Source organism: Vulpes lagopus, chromosome 5, assembly GCF_018345385.1.
Source record: "Vulpes lagopus strain Blue_001 chromosome 5, ASM1834538v1, whole genome shotgun sequence".
Classification (NCBI taxonomy): Eukaryota; Metazoa; Chordata; class Mammalia; order Carnivora; family Canidae; genus Vulpes; species Vulpes lagopus.
Genome location: NC_054828.1, coordinates 74,701,158 through 74,717,890, shown reverse-complemented (window position 1 = coordinate 74,717,890; position 16,733 = coordinate 74,701,158). Strand labels below are relative to the sequence as shown.

At 53.5% G+C, this 16,733-nt stretch overlaps 1 protein-coding gene across 1 annotated transcript; it reads left to right on the top strand.

Moving 5' to 3' along the window:
- Window positions 1-2,154: 2,154 nt before the first annotated feature.
- PLEKHO1 (pleckstrin homology domain containing O1) lies at window positions 2,155-11,301 on the top strand. Its single transcript, XM_041757197.1, has 6 exons — window positions 2,155-2,381; window positions 2,896-3,042; window positions 7,694-7,834; window positions 8,528-8,632; window positions 9,023-9,124; window positions 10,493-11,301. The coding sequence occupies exons 1-6, from the start codon at window positions 2,355-2,357 to the stop codon at window positions 11,192-11,194; spliced, it is 1,224 nt and encodes a 407-aa protein (XP_041613131.1). The 5' UTR covers window positions 2,155-2,354; the 3' UTR covers window positions 11,195-11,301.
- The last annotated feature ends 5,432 nt before the right edge of the window (window positions 11,302-16,733 follow it).

Here is a 16,733-nt window from a genome sequence, read left to right as displayed (position 1 = left end):
GACTCCAAACCACTCTGATCTGCCTGGCCAGCAGATCATGCAGGCTAATTTTTCCTCCCCAGTATACTGGGACATTCTGCTTCCTCATTTATGAAGATACCTTCGATTTTTACTTCTTTTTAAAGCACTTTTTAAGCAGAAAGTGAGAAAGAGAGAGGTGTGTGTGTGTGTGTGTGTGTGTGTGTGTGTGTGTGTACGCAAAGCCTAAACAGTAGACTGGAGTCAGAACACCTGGATTCTAAGCCATTTAGCCAGTAACTTGCTGTGTAAACTTGGACAAGTCAATTGATTTGCCATAAAGTTTACTCATTTTCCAAGTGGGAATAATATTATATACACCTCACAAGGTGGCACTAAAGATTTCAAGAAATGATATACAAGAGCATTTTGAAAGGATAGATTTCTATAATAGGGGAATTAATTACTATAGTAAATGAAAAGAGGTTAAAAGTAGTATTGTTGAATTAGGAGGAAAGGGGGTGTCTGGGAAAGAAGGAGAAAAGCCCCTCTGCCATTTGACAGATGCCAGAAAAAGCCAAGACCACCCCATTCCTGAAACCACAAAATTGGGGAAAACTCTATCTTAAGACGTCTCCAGAAAAAAGAGTTCTCTTTTCCTGCTCGTGTGCCAGGAATTTGTATTCATTATGTGGCTATTGCATGTCTATCATATGCTAGGCAATGTGTTTGTTAGCTTATTACTGTTCAATAATTAGCACTGGAAGGTAATACTTGTGTATTTTCATAGGACTTTCATAGGTCATCTCCTGTATTCTGCTAACCTTCCTCGTTGATGGAATCGGCAGTTCATCCCTCACCGTTTAATATTGTATGTGGAGAAACAGAGTCCTAAAGAAATTCAGTGACTTGGGGCGCCTGAGTGGCTCAGTCTGTTAAGTGCCCACCTGGACTCTGGGTTTCATCTCAGGTCATGATGCCATGGTCGTAAGATGGAGCCCCACCTGGGCTCTACATTCAGTGTAGAGTCTGCTTTCCCTTTCCCTCTGCTCCTCCCTCTCTCAAATAAATAATATCTAGAAAAGAGAGAGAGAAAGAAAAAGAAATTCAGTGACTTGACCAAAGGCCACAAAGTAGTGATGATGAAACTATTCCCCCAATCTGGGTTTCCTGACTCCCCTCCTTCCGTTAAATATGTACTGGGGAAAAAAATGAAGTCACTAAAATGTTGGTCTGCAAGCTGTGAGGCGGATCTGGTGTAGGAGGCATGAGCAGAGGTTCCTCGGGTCAGGGCAACCCCCAGCCATTGACCCCTTCCCTTCACTGGACTCGAATCAGATGTTTCCACGGATCGGATGTTTCCACCTCCATGCAGCAGGAAGAGCCACGCAGGTAAGAGGAAGTTTAAGCCTCACCTGAAGCTTCTATTGAAAGCCACATGGTCCTCTGGACAAGGCCTCTGGCGACAGAGAAATCCACTCCTGCCAGTACTTACCGTGTGTGTCTGTTTATCTCTCAGCCATCCTGAGTCTCACTTTTCTCTGTGCAATGGAGAGAGCACACTACCCACCTCGTACTTAGGAGGCTCCAAGAAGGCCCGAGGCTTTGTAAATGGGTAGAAACGTGTATTATCATTAACTCCACGTCCCCCGCGACCCCCTGCACACACCTAAAACTTTTCTCCAACACGACCCACCCAGGCCACGGTCTCTACCACCCGGGGCGTGTGCGTCCCAGATGCCCGCTGTCGGTGAGGCGGGCGCCCTCCCACCTCCCGCTCTTGTTTTTGTTTGTTTGGGAGGGAGCCGATCTCGATCTAGGTGATCTCGGTCTTCCGCAATCTCTCTCCGCTATCCGCTCCCGCCGCCTCCGCCGGCCGTCGGGGTCGCGGGCTCCGCCCCCGGCTCCGGCCGCAGGTGCGCGCGCGGGCCCAGCGCCCCGCGCCCCCGCCCCGGGGAGCCGCTCTCCGGCGGGCGTTAGGTCTGTCTCCCTCACCCTCCTCGAGTCGGAAACAAAGGAGGGGGGTGGGGGAGCGCACCATCTCCGGCTCCGCGATTCGCCCTTTATTCTGAACTCGCAACGTCAGCGGGCCGTGGATGGAGGCGCGGGGCGCGGGCCGGGAGGCGGCGGCGGGGGCGCGCGGGGGCCCGGGCCGCGTGGGCGCCGGCATGGAGGGCGCCGAGGGGCGGGGAGCGGGCGTGCGTGCGAGTGCGAGTGAGTGCGAGTGCGAGTGGAGGGAGGGAGGCCGGCCTTTAGTGTAACCGGAGCTACAAAGAAGGGGAGAGTCCGGGCGAGGGAGGGCGGAGCGGCGGCGGCGGCGGCGGCGGGGGCAGCTCCGCCGGCCGGGCCCCTTCCCCGCGCCCGCGCCCGCGCCCGCGCCCGCGCCTCCGGGAACGATGAAGAAGAACCATCCCACCAAGAGGGTGAGTGTGCCCGCCGCGCCCGGGACCCCGGGCCGGCCCCTCGAGCTGTTGTGCGTCGCCTCGGGCCGGGGGCTCGCACTTGGCTGAGTTTGCTGCCTCCCCCCGGCCCCGGCCCCGGCCCCGGCCCCGGCCCCGGCCCCGGCCCCGGCCGCCTGCGGGCGCGCTGCAGCGGCCGGGAGACAATGAGGAATCCAGGGAGCTGCCTCGGATGCCGGCGCGGCGGGACCGGGGCCGCGGGAGGGGGCGGGGGCCGGGCGGGCGAGGCCACCGCGCCCGGGCCGCGGCCGGGACCCGTCGGTCGTGCGGAGGGCGAGGCCGGCGGGGCAGGGGGCCCGGGGTGGCAACCTCGGGGGCGCGGGCAGCGGACGCCGGGGCGCCGGGAGCGCAGCCTCGCTCGGGGGGACGGTCACGAGGACCGCGGGGACCGGGCCGCCGAGGGGGGTCGTGAGGGCCGGATCGACGCGGGCGGATAGCGGCAGCCGCTGACGGCCGGTTGTGCTCTCGCCCGGGGCAGGGGCTTCAGGATGGCAGCCACCCGTGCGCTCCGCCGGAGAAGGTCGGCTGGGTCCGGAAATTCTGCGGGAAAGGGATTTTCAGGGAGATTTGGAAAAACCGTTATGTGGTGCTGAAGGGGGACCAGCTGTACATCTCGGAGAAGGAGGTAGGTGCCCTTCGCCTCCCGTCTCCGTTTCCTCCTGTTCCCGTGCTGTCCCTCCACAGGGGACCTGCCTGCCTCCGTGTCCCCCTGCCCTCACCCCTCCCCCATTTTGTGCAGAAGCAAGTTCAGCAGTTCAGCTGGTCTCTGCCCCTGTCGCATCTGCAGAGAAAGGTCACCCTTTATCCAGAATTCCAAGTTGAGTGTCCATCTTATTTAATGATTTTTCTCGGCCAACACCTTTCTGACAAGGATGATAACCCCCCTCCCAGGATGTCCCAAAAGTTCTAAGTGTCCCCTGCTGCCCCCTACTCTATCCTGGCAAGCTAGCTGGAGGTAGGGGGTTTTTTTTTTTCTTTGCCAGAGCTGCTGAAAAACTCTATTGGGTTTCTTCTCCACCTCTTCCCGCTCCCCTACCCCAAGCCAGCTAACCTCTTTCCTGTCTCTAGCCCGGGGCAGATGCAGGCCATATTGCAAGTACAGCTGCCCCAATCACAGAAAACACATACACAGCCCTGGGTCAGTCTCCTATGGCCTCAGGCAGAGTGTCTGTGAGTGGCAGTTATTTCTGTTGAAGCCAATGATCCTAACCAGTAGCTTCCCACTCCATTAAAAGAAGAAGAAGGAGAAGCAAGGAACTCATTCACCACCCTCTTCATAACTTCTCCCATTTGTATCAGAAAGGAGACAAATGGAGTCACCAACCCCTTATCTGTCTCTGGGTAATTAAAATGAAAACCACAGTCTACATTCAGAACCTGAGCCCAGATCGTTGAATCCACACTCTTCTCCCTTTTCTCTCTTATTTCTGGAGCTCGGTTAACACTTGAGAAACTGACATTGGCCTCCATGAGGTGAAAGACATTCAGTCCCTCTTTCTGAGATGCTGTCAACACTAGCTTGGAGACTGTCCTGTGCTCCCCGGGTGGCACGGCCCCTCCTGCCCCGTGTTCCCTCACCCCAGAGCTAACTGGGAAGTCCACCCTGAGCTCTAACCTCTTCTGCTTTCTGCAATAGACTATATTGAGGTAAATAAATCCTTTTATGGTATTGAAACAGACACAGACACAGCCCTAGAGAAAGTAATCATCTCAACAGAACATGTAGCTAGGCAAGTAGGTAAGAACTAAGCCATGCCAGGGCCAGAGCAATCCGTCTTCGGGGTGTTTCGACCTGACTGTTGACACCAGGCGGGAACTTGGTGATGGTAGGTGGTGAGAGAAGCCTTTGATAGGATTCATTTTTAAGGGCTACCTCCACCCAACCCCAAATCCTGTAGAAGGTTTTCCAATTTTCTGGCTTTCCAATTTAAAAATAATAATAATAACAACAAGCAAGTGTCAAAGCGTATCTCCTGTCTTCCCCGAACTTCATAATGGCAGGAAACTCTGGTGAGCAATTGGAGAGAACTTCCCATATGTCAACAGTGAAAGGGTAGAAGGAACAAGAGATCTTTTCTCATTTGTATTTGTCCAGAGAACAGAGTCTGGAGCAAAAGTGTGCTTGCTCCTTGTTTGTGGAGGAGAGAGTACAGAGACTGGGGGAAGGATGAATGACCTCAGCCTCCGAGGCCTGGTGTCCTATGAGTCAGGAGCATCTGACCAGTCATGGGGCCCGCTGCCCCCTGCCGAGAGGGGTGCAGGAGCAGTGGGCACAGGCCTACCCTTACTTCTCTTCTTTGGAGCCCGTCCCCCTGCTCAGGCAGCCCTGGACTAAGGATGAAGCTACTGGAGGACTCTCTGCTCTATTCTCTTCACTTCCCACAAGCTCTAGAGCTAACAGATTCAAAATTTTTTTTAATTTAATTTAATATTTTTAAGTTTTTATTTATTTATTCATGAGAGATGCAGGCAAAGGGAGAAGCAGGCTCCCCACAGGGAGCCCAATGCAGGACTCGATCCCAGGACCCAGGGATCACACCCTGAGCTGAAGGCAAATGCTCAACCACTGAGCCGCCCAGGCGTCCCTCAAGATATTTTTTTTAATGCAAAGTATGATGTTTGTAATTTATGTAGTAATGCAAGAACATCCCTAACCCATGGGACACCTGGATGGCTCAGCGGTTGAGCATCTGCCTTTGGCTCAGGGCATGATCTTGGGGTCCCAGGATCGAGTCCTACATCGGGCTCCCTATGGGGAGCCTCCTTCTCCCTCTACCTATGTCTCTGCCTCTCTCTGTGTGTCTCTTATGAATAAACAAAATCTTTAAAAAAAAGAATATTCGTAACCCTCTCCCCTCAAATTTTCTTTGTTGCTTCTCCATATAAAGCCAGGCTCTCCCACCCATCAAAGAAATCCTCCTGTATTTTTTGTTATTAATCATTTTCCTCATTCTCAAAGGGTACCTTATGATCATGAGGTTGATGTGTTGGAACAGAAACTTGATCTTCTGGAGATCTGGTAGAGGAAATTGGGCATCTTTCTTGGCAAGGGAAAAGCTCTGTCTGTGGGCCAGCAGAGGGTGGGGTTAGCTTTGGAAAATGGGTAGTTATAAATGAGGCTTTGGGAATTTGGTGGAGGAAAAACCATACAGTGGAGAGCAAAGGTCTCAGAGTTGTGTACCTTCCATGGGAATTGGAATCTACCAGTCCTGCTGCCTGTCTTGCCCCTGCCCTATCAAGGCCTAACCTCTGTCCCTGCCTCCTCCTTCCTTGTCACCCGTGTCCAGGGCAGAATGCCCCCTTCCTTCACTTCCCTTCCTGTAAGGAAAACAGAACAAGGACCTCTCCTTCCCTGGCCGCGCACACACACCCAGCACTTTCCTCTCTTAAGAGTTCTGGCATCTGCTGATAGTCTCAAGCCTGAGGAAGGAGGACGGGAGGATACAGCACATCATCCTCCCTCCCTGCCCCCATGCTTCTGGGAATTGTCCTCAGATACCCCTTGCCGACATCTTCTCTGCTTCCATCCCCAGTCCTGCCTGGCCCAGAGCCGGGGAGCCCCGGAAGGGGAAGGGCCCTGGAGGAGGCCGGTCGTGCCAGAGCAGATGGGCAGATGGGCAGATGGATGGGCAGCCATCGACCCACACGAGGCTGTGTGATCAGCCTTCCTCCTCTGTGTCTGCCTCTGGGCCCAGCAGCCCGTCCGAAGAACATAGAGACGCCAGACCAGAGATGGGCTGGGGGTGGAAGAGAAAAGCGCTCCTCTACTTCACGGCTGGGGAGAGCCAAGAGAATAGATGAAGCCACCTGGGCACCCAGTTCCCGCTGTGGCGCTTGGGAAGTAATTCCAGTCGGGGAGGGTGGGTGACTTCCAAGTAGACACGAGACTACTTTTATCTGCTTGTTTAGCTTTAACAAGACAGGCACTGGTGCTTTTCATCACTCGTCCCAGGAAAGCACAAGCAGTGCGTTCCCAGGGTCCTTGGAGGCGGCAGAGGGCCAGAGGGCTTGCGGATGTCAGGCTGCTGGTGTCTGAGGCCCTCTCTTCCTGTGAGCCAGCACAGTCCGGGTGTCACAGCCTCCCAACACCCCCAGTCCCAGTCCGGGGATGGCGGGGGGTCACCTTAGTGGGGAGGACAAACAACTGAGAGATTTCAAAAAGACCTCGGCAGAAATCTTACTGGAATTTGCTTTGCGGCGCTCAGCATAGGCTGGTGGGCGTCAGGGGATGTAGACAGAATCAGGGTCTCCGGTGAGACACTGAGCAAGAGGGTGAGGGCCCAAGTGCCGGCTGAAGCTGGGAAGGGCAGCACCAGGTGCGGGGGAGGCACCAGGGCAGGGGAGGGCCACGCTTAGACAGAACTTCAAGCAGGAAGGGGCTTCGGCTCTCACTGGAACCGTGCAAGGAAGTAGCAGGGCGCAGATCTGATCCTCCGTCCTCCAGGGACAGAATAAGTGCATCTTTGTCAAGGGAGAGGTGGATGGATGCCCTCAGTGGCCTTCGAGGCCTGCAGAGGCGAGGCTGGGTTGTCCCGGTTCCTGGGAGGGAGGAAGGAGAGTAAGAAGTACAGGCATGTTTCTCGGCCTTTTCTGAACAAATTCAACACATGGATCCAGGGAACTGCTGTTTTTGTGATGCTGAAGTTCCTGAAATGAAGGAGGTAGATGACTCTTTTTGATAGTATATATTTGAGGAGGGAGTCAGGTCAGGTAAGAAAGCCCAGCTGGCCCAGCCAGTGGAGTAGGCAACGCTTCATCTTGGGGTTCTAAGTTCGAGCCCCACATTGGGTGTAGAGATTACTTTAAAAAATAATAAATAAATAACCAACACGTTTAATAAGATGGGGGAGACCTTTGCCTCAAGACATCCCCCAGTACTGACGGTGCTTTTATTTCCTCCCTTGGGAGATCAACAGCAGTCCAGGGATGATGATAGGATTAACCTGTTAGCCATGTAAGCCTTGTCTTTTGAAGGACATAATGGGGGTCATAAGGAAGAGAGACATCCTGGGGCTCTGGAAACAGTAGCTTAGCTGGAGAGCATGTGGATAGGGTTTACATGGAAGCCCACCTGAGGAGTCCGGGGTTTGAGGGCTGCCCCAGGGCTGTGTCCCTGTCTGGCCTGTGTGGGCCTTGGGTGAGACAGCTCTCCTATCCTGTTCTCCCTCCCCTCTTCTTAGGCTTATCCTGCTTCCCAAGACCGGTCCAAATCAACAGTCTGAGGGAAGGCATGAAGTAATTTTATCCTCAGCACCTCACATCTAACCCTCCCTTAGGTAAAAGATGAGAAAAATATTCAAGAGGTGTTTGACCTGAGTGACTATGAGAAGTGTGAAGAGCTCCGGAAATCCAAAAGCAGGAGCAAGAAAAATCATAGCAAGTTTACTCTTGCCCACTCCAAACAGCCCGGCAACACGGTAGGTTTGTCCTGCCTCCTTGGCCACTAGAACATTGCCGCTTGCATGGGTTGGGGGAGTGCTGGGGGTGAAGAACACCGTCCCCCTGTGGGTTCCATCCCCCATTCCTGGCTCAGATGGCCTTGCTCTTCTACCAGCTTTTGTTATTTAACCTGAGAATATTGTGGCCATTTCCTTCCCTGCAGGCAAAGCAGCTTTTAAACTGTCCAGTCACAAAGATCATCTCTCTCGCTCGCTCTCTCACATACACGCACATATACATCACACATCTCTTGGAAGAAAATCACTTTTCCCTGTACCTGATAGATGGTTGAAGTTCTGAACCCAGTTTCTCTTGTCTGAGAAAATTCAGGGGAAGATCCTGTTACATTCTGTTTACTGAGACATTAAAGATCTTTATTTTAGTCTCTGTCCTTTATTATTTATCAAACCTCCTTATAATTATCTCCAGTGACAGATGTATATCCATTACCCTTCTTAGCTCGTCCTTGGTCATTTCTAAAGGAACCTCTAAGCTGTGGCATCTTCTAGGAATAGGGGCCAGTTTTCTTAGTTCTGTGGGTGACTCTGGAAGCAGAAACTCTCCTACGAGCTGAGTCTAAGAGAATGAGATGATAATTCCTTATTTCTTTACTGTCCTAGTGAGGCACCCACCCTAAAACCCTGGCTGAACCAAGAATCTTCCCCTCACAGGCTCCCAACCTGATCTTCCTAGCAGTGAGTCCAGAAGAGAAGGAATCATGGATCAATGCCCTCAACTCTGCTATCACCCGAGCCAAGAACCGCATCTTGGATGAGGTCAGGGGGGCTCATTTGGGGAGGAGGAACAGCAGGGCAGAGGCAGTAACCATGACTCACTAAAGGGACAGATTATGGGTGGACCACACTTAACCTGCTACCCCCACGAGCTACACTTCTTTAGCTCCCTTTGCAAACCCCATTCTCCCACCTTTTACGTCTTTCTGCCAACTCTTTCTGTGCTTTGGATGCATGGGGCCAGCCTTGGAACCCCCCCCACACCACACACACACACACCCCACTGCCCCTCACAGGCGCCATAAAGGCTTTGTCTTTGAATTTTCTCAGAAGCAGTTAATGGGTGGGTTTATTTCCCAGTCGAGGACTCAGGGGCTGCTTCACATGGGTCTGTGAAGAACACCCATGACTCATCACAGTGCATCTCTTCAGGTCACCGTGGAGGAGGATAGCTATCTCGTCCACCCCACTCGAGACAGGGCAAAAATCCAACACTCCCGCCGCCCCCCAACTCGAGGACACCTGATGGCCGTGGTATGTAAGATTGTAAGGGTGTAAAACTTATTGAAGGGCCAACTCCACATTAGTCTGTCTCACACAAGACTATCTGAGACGGCCCACCAGAGGCATTTGCCATACCAAGGTCAAAGGCTAGGGAAGCCCCTTCACCCCGTCCCCCAGCCCAATTCCTCCAAGCAGAAATATTTATTTAGTACCTACTATGAGTTCAAAAGTCCTTGCCCTCTATCAGTTTATCATCCCCTGTGGGAAATGAGATCTACCCACAAGGAAAGTGAAAAATAGCAGCAGTGATTGCTGTGCCGTGGGGCCTGTTACTGTGCATTGGCCGGCTGTCCTGAGGGGGAACAGCACGAGGCTCTGCACCATGCAGCCCCGTGACAAGCCAAGTGCTGGTCCCTTTCACTGTCCAAGTGCTCAGTCTCTAGGGAGGCAGGCAGATGGGTAGAGTGGAAAGAATATAGGCTTTGGAAACAGACAGAACCAGGTTGGAACCCAGCTTTGCAATCTCTTCTCCCTGTGATTCCCTGAGGCTCTATGTCTTCAGCAGTAGAGTAGAGCAGTCATCATGCCCACCTTGAAGGGCTGCTGGGAGGAATGAACGACTCAAGCCACATATGTACGAGGATGCATGAGGGGCTGAATAATACCCGTATTATTTTTTTTATTACGGTATTCTGGAAGTAGAACAAGTTTTCCTGTAAGGCAAGGGGTTGTGGCTCTTTAGAGCAGAGGCGGTTGAGGTGTGTGGCTGGGAGGGCACCGATTACTGTGTGCTGTGGAGCATCCCGTGTGTGCCAGACCCCAAAAGATGCTCAGAGTCCACGAGATGGAGGAGAAAGGCACTCTTGGGGAGGTCTGTAGGAAAGTGGAGAACATGGGAAACAAGCAGAAGTTACTTTAAGACACAGAAGAATAAGAGAAAAGTTCAAATCACTATCAAAGGAATAAGAAATCATAAAAACAAGTCAGAAAGTTGTTAGGGGGATCCCTGGGTGGCGCAGTGGTTTGGCGCTTGCCTTTGGCCCAGGGCGCGATCCTGGAGACCTGGGGTCGAATCCCACATCAGGCTCCCGGTGCATGGAGCCTGCTTCTCCCTCTGCCTATGTCTCTGCCTCTCTCTCTCTCTCTCTCTGTGACTATCATAAATAAATAAAAATTAAAAAAAAAAAAAAAAGAAGAAAGTTGTTAGGATGGAGCAGTTCTCATTTAGGGGAAGCGCGTTGAGGGGGAAATGGCCAGTTTGTGCGCGTGCGTGTGTGTGTGTGTGTGTGTGTGTGTGTCTATCTCTCTCTCTCTCTCTCTCTCTCTCTCTGGCAGTCACTCCCAACAGGCCCCCTATGGCAGTCCACCCCCTTCATTCCCATCCTCTTCCCCCTCTAGGCCTCCACCTCTACCTCGGATGGGATGCTGACCTTGGACTTGATCCAGGAGGAGGAGCCTTCCCCCGAGGAGCGCACCTCCTGCGCCGACAGCTTCAGGGTGGACCTGGACAAGTCAGCGGCCCAGCTAGCGGGCAGCCGGCGGAGAGCAGACTCGGACCACGTCCAGCCCTCCTCGGAGCGGGCTGGCGGCCTTCCCCGGTCTTGGGAGAAGCCGGACAAAGGGGCCACCTATACCCCTCAGGCACCCAAGAAGCTGACCCCTACAGAGAAAGGCCGCTGTGCCTCCCTGGAGGAGATCCTGTCCCGGCGGGACGCTGTCCCCCCCTGCACCCTCCCGCTGCCCGAGGACCCCCCCACCCACCTCCCGCCCCACCCGGCCGAGCTGTCCCGGATCCAGGACCTGGTAGCCAGGAAACTGGAAAAGACTCAGGAGCTGCTGGCAGAGGTTCAGGGCCTGGGAGACGGGAAGCGGAAGGCCAAGGACCCCCCTTGGTCTCCCCCTGATTCCGAGTCGGAACAGCTGCTGCTAGAGACAGAGCGGCTGCTGGGAGAGGCGTCGTCGAACTGGAGCCAGGCGAAGAGGGTGCTGCAGGAGGTCCGGGAGCTGAGGGACCTGTACAGACAGATGGACCTGCACAGCCCCGACTCCCACCTCAGACCAGCTGCTCAGCACAGTCAGTACCGCAAGAGCCTCATGTGAAGGAAGGGGCTGGCATCTGGAACTCGGGGGGCTCGGACTCTTACCTCCAAGTGTTGCAGGATAAAGCTTTTTTATTTACCTCAGTCAAAAAAAGGAAAAACACACAACTCGTTGCTCTTGCTGCTCCCCAATCCTCCTCCCATCCTCCTTTCCTGCCCTCCTCACCTCCCTTTTCCGGGTCTGTCTCTCTGACACCTAAATTGCCTCAGATTTGGGGAGGTGACCCCTATAGTGGTGGTAAGAAGCTTTCACCTAGATGAAGAGAGAAGGGAATAAAGGCATAGTCTAGCCATTTAGACATGGCAGGGAATGTCCTGCTGTTCCCCAGGACCCAAGGACGTGGATAAGCTAAGTTTGGGGGGAAGGCTTTTGCTCTGAGGTCCCAGTCCAGGTTTTCAGTCTGAGGGTGCAATTTCAGCTGCCCAGCTCTAGTCCTAGGGATATAGAAACCATAGCCACTTGCCTGTGTACACAGAAGTGACATCCATCCCGGCCCAGAGTGGGAGTTGTGGGATCCCACAAGGTGCACCAGCTTCTTGCTCATCCTCTGAATGACATCGAGCGGCCTGGATTTCTTACTTGCCGCGTTTCATCCCTCGTTTCCCACATCTCTCCCAACCCTGACTCAGAGATATGGTGCTGGACAGTTGGGGTTGGCCTGGTCCCTAGGTGAGGGGGCCCGGTGCAGGGGAACTTCGGGCATACTTACTAAGAACGAAACTAATTTGCAATGCAAGCTGGGCAAGATTGGGGGGAAACCAAACATGTGCCCAGGTTCCTCTTTTGGCCAAGCTAGGGTTTCCTGTAGCCTCTCCCTCTCCTTCCTCAGACCTCTCCCAATACTCATCAAGCCCCAACTTAAGCAAAACATCTTTTATGCTCGAACCACCACCCTCCTGGCCAGGTTCCCTTGCATTCTTGTCAATGGCAGATCTCACACTATTTTGTTGGCTTCTTCCCTCTGAACTTCCTGAGAACAGGTTAGCAACAGTGACATGGTCCAGAGAAAAGTTGTGAAGGCAAGAGCAGAGTAGGTTTTGACAAGGAGACAGAGAGTCTTATGTCAACTAACAGGGTTAGAAACCACTTGGAAGTATATGCACCTCTTCCCACCCCTTGGCCCCTTCCCTAGCTCTCCACTTGCCTCCAACAGCCAAGCCCTGGCACTTCTCTTGGGGTGAGAGGGGAGATGGGGGAGACCATGGGGACAGACTGTGTGGGCACTGGCAGTGAGGCTGCCCTCATGGGACATTCAGGAAGATACAGTAGGAGGGAGAGAAGGGAAATCCTCTGGGTGAAGCGCCGACCCTTCACCTCCCATTCTTCTGCTCTGCTGTTACTTCCACATCCCAAATAAGCGAGATGGGCAATGTCTCCACGTTAAAGGGTCTGCATGGAAGGGAGGTGCTGCGTTTTCTGTAGCCCTGCATGCGGCCCTGAGGATTGTCCCTAGAGCTAGCCCGTAGTTCTCTAAACAACTCTCCTCACTGAGGAATACATACCCCAGTACCCCACCCAAGAGGGAGAGGCCACCTGAGTGTCCTCCCAGGGTTTCCTGGGGTGGCAGGTGAAGAAATCTGGGTCTGCAGACTTCTCCTCTCCTGCGCTCAGCATGGTCAGCACACCCACCCATTGCCAAATCATGAAAATCCAGGTTAAAATAGTTACTTTCTTTGTAGAAGTCCCCATCTTTGTATTTTATTTTACCAGCATTTTCCCTCTTTTTATTCCTTTCTGCTCCACGTGATAAAAGACAAAAGTTTAAGGACACATATATCCCAACGTGCCAAGTATCTGTGGCTGCCGGGGGAGCTAGAGGACAGAGGGAGGCGCTGGGAGGAGAGGTGGGTGAGGGGAGCAGAAAAGAAAGATCAGGCCCCTGGGAGATGGAGGGCCAGGCACTGGGCTCCTGCGGCCTCCTGGGCACCAGAAGCAGGCCACAGGGCAGTAAAATGAGCCCCACTTTGGAACCAGACAGATGCGGGTTCAGATTTACTTTCGAGGCCCTGGGCGAGGCACCAGCTTTCTGCGCGTTGGTTTTCTCATCTGCAAAATGGAGAGTTCTCCTTGGGCAGATGACAGACAGATGCCTGAAGGCCAGGAGATCAGTAAAGGGCTGCTGGCACTTCCCGGGGCCTGGCCACGTGGCTGCGGCCGCTGTGATCAGCGGCAGGCCGGGGCAGTGAGGCCTCCGGAACCAGGCCGGGGCCCCCACCACCATGCTCCAGCGTGGGAGCCGCGACCACACCCCACACGCAGGGCCCACACCCTTGCTCTGAGGACAGCGGGCACCAGGGATGCGCTGAGGCCCGGGACAGAGGAGCAGCACAAGGTCTCCGGTCTCCGGGAGCTGCAGTCTTCCCTCGAGGACACCAGCCAAGGACACCAGCTGCAAGCTTACCCCAAAGGTGTGTGGCCAGCACGGCTCAGGAAAGGAGGGGGCCCCACCCCAGGCAGCAGCAGGATGGGAGGCAGGCAGGGACCCACAGCATGGGAGCCCAGCCTCCCCTCTCCCAGATCTCTCCCCTCCTTCCAGCATCCCAGTTTCTCTACCTGCCATATTGCCTCCACTCCTGCCCAGTTGCTGGGTTCTGGGGTAAACAGGTAGCTCGAGTAGGGGGACAGGAGCCAACTTGCTTACTACCCCGTTGCCAGTACACCTGTATCTGTGTGTGTTTTCCTCCTCCCTTGGTCTCTCCCATCAATTGTGCTATCTTCTTTTCTTACACAAATGCACTGGAGAAGGGAGAATCTTTGGGGAGGCCCTAGGATGGGGAGATGAGGAGCTCCAGGACGCGCAGTTGAAAGGGTCAGGAGTGGAGACAGGTGAAGAACTCAATGCCTGAAATTCCATATTTCAGTGACATTTTTACCCACTTTGCCTGTTCTTCCCCACCCACTCGGTAAGTAGGGGTTTGGGGAACAGGAGGCCAATGTCTGAAGTGTTGACCTGAAGTGCTGACGGCTTCCTAGGCATGCTGTTCCGCACAGCCGGTAGGCGGTTTAGGGTGAGAAGAGGAGAAGCCCACGAGTTTCTCTGACTCCGGCTCCAGCCTTCCAAAAGCATTGCCATGCTGAGCCTGGAGCTCTGACCCTAGTCCCAGCCCCTCTGTCAACGTATATTTTACCATATTCTCCCCAGAAACCAGCCCCCCCCCATCACTCCTCCTCTACCCCGCCCAGGCAAGTGGACACAGCCCTGTAGCACAGCCCTAGAAGCCCAGCTCCAGCCTCCTCCCCTTCTCACCCCCAGCCCCTGCGTGGTTCGTTTCCCTTCCTCCTTTCTTCCAAGCTCCCAGTCTCCCAACCGCAGCAGCCAATCCCCAGCCTGCTCTGGAGCCACACCATATAAGGAGAGGTTGGAAAGAAACCGGAGTAAAAGCGAGAGCAAACACACACACACACACACACACACACACACACACACACACACACACTCTCTCTCGCATGCATGCGCACACACCCAAGAGTTTGAGCACCTCTCTGCACATGACCCTGTGTCTGTTCGACCATGTGTATGACACCAGTCCCACCGTTCCCTGTCCCAGGCTCACCCCACCCACAGAACCAGGAACCTGTTTGCTCTTCCTCGCCTTTATTCACGCCCCCTGAGACCATCACTCCCAACCAGTTGCCTCTGACCCAGATTTTCTGCACTAATTACAAGCCTAACGAGATCTAACAAACACCCAACTTAGAACAGCTGAGACCCTTGAGGTCAATTAGTACAACCCAGCTCAGCTCAGGAAGTGAGAGATGAGCCAGAAACTCTTGTACTTGCCTCACCCCAACCCCAACCCAACCCTGGTCCTGGAAGCAGGCAGGGGGAGAATGCAAAAATTAGCAGAACCAGTTTAAAAATAGGATCTTGGAGAGTTAACAAATGTGTGGAAAACTGCGTTAAGGTTGGAAAGAATACAGCATCTCCTAAGTTATCAGTTGGGTAGGGGCTGGTGCAGTAACAGAAATGAGGGACATAAGGCAGTTTTCCTTTTCTCAAGGACAAAATGGAGAAGAGTAACTCGTGGAAGAGGGGGCAGCACTAGAATCTGGATCTGCACCTCAGTCTCCAACTCTTATTTTTTTTTTAATTTTTTTTTTAATTTTTTATTTATTTATGATAGTCACAGAGAGAGAAAGAGAGAGAGGCAGAGACATAGGCAGAGGGAGAAGCAGGCTCCATGCACCGGGAGCCTGATGTGGGATTCCCGGGTCTCCAGGATCGCGCCCTGGGCCAAAGGCAGGCGCCAAACCGCTGCGCCACCCAGGGATCCCCAGTCTCCAACTCTTAATGCCTCTTCCTCTTTGCCTCCTGCTTTGGACAAGTTGGGGTTGTCTCCCCTGTCTTTCCTGATGGTTTGGAATAACTCTGAAATCACTTCTTTCTTTCAGAAATGCTAGCTTCAGCCTCATTTCTTGCTTTTCCTTCTTCCAGATATTAAAACAATGAGAGGGAACAGATCCTTCTTCCCAAGAAACACAAAAAAGTGTAGAATAAAGGTGATCAGGTGTGGGTTAACCAAGTATTGCAATGATGCCCACATGACTGTCTTCTAGATGAAGACTAAGAAGAAATAGAAGTGGTAGCAGCTGGTTGCTTTTGCAGCTTTCCTACCTGGCAGCAACTGCAACACAACAGAAAGAAGATGGAGCAGGGCAGCGTGCTTCTCATTTTCCGGAGTTCCCATCTTTAGGTGGCAAAACAAGGCAGATTCTAGAATGGTTTCCTGTCCTACATCCCCCGACATGCAGGCCAGTTGTCCTAACCTCATCCCTAGCACTTGTGACACTGTTGAGGTGGGAAGGGAAGGAGAAGGCTGGCGAAGTGCTCTCTGCCCTAGCGGGGAACGCGACCTGGAGCCGCTGCAAGACCAAGAAGGAAGGTCTCTCCTCCCCCAGCCTCCAGCCTCCTGGCTGTGGTGGGCTGCACCCTGCTGGCACCCTGCCTCCACCACAGCCCAGACACGCAGTAGCCAGGAGCCTGGTGGACAGGACAACTCAAGAAGCATCACAGCAACCCGGCGAGGACTCCCAAATGTACTTTCCAGCCCCAACCCACCTCTGAGATCAAGGCACTTACAGCATGTGGCTGTACTTCAGTGTCTAAGAGGCATCTTAGATAAATGTGGAAAATCCTTAAGTAACGGTCCTCAATCTCTCAGCCTCCCCGCAAGCTCCTTTGCAAGGTGAGTTTACTGTTCCTCCACTCAAGAGGCATCTCTGTATCTCCAACTGCCATTTGAATCTCGGTTTGCCTCGTAACTTGCTTTGATCGATATGATGTGCTGTTGTGTAAGTTGCAGAGCTTAGACCCTAAAAGGTCCTGCAGTCCCGTCACCGCATGTAAGAAGCCCACGCTTCTTCAAATTCAGTTATATACAAGAAGCTTGGACTAGCATTCTTGAGGATGTGAGACCACATGGGGAAAGAGGTCCTGAAACCACACAGAATCTTCCCAGCATCCAAGCCTCCACACAAACACTGGCTAAACGTAGGACACCATGCAAGACCCGAAGGCCAACTGTCTGGTCAACCCACA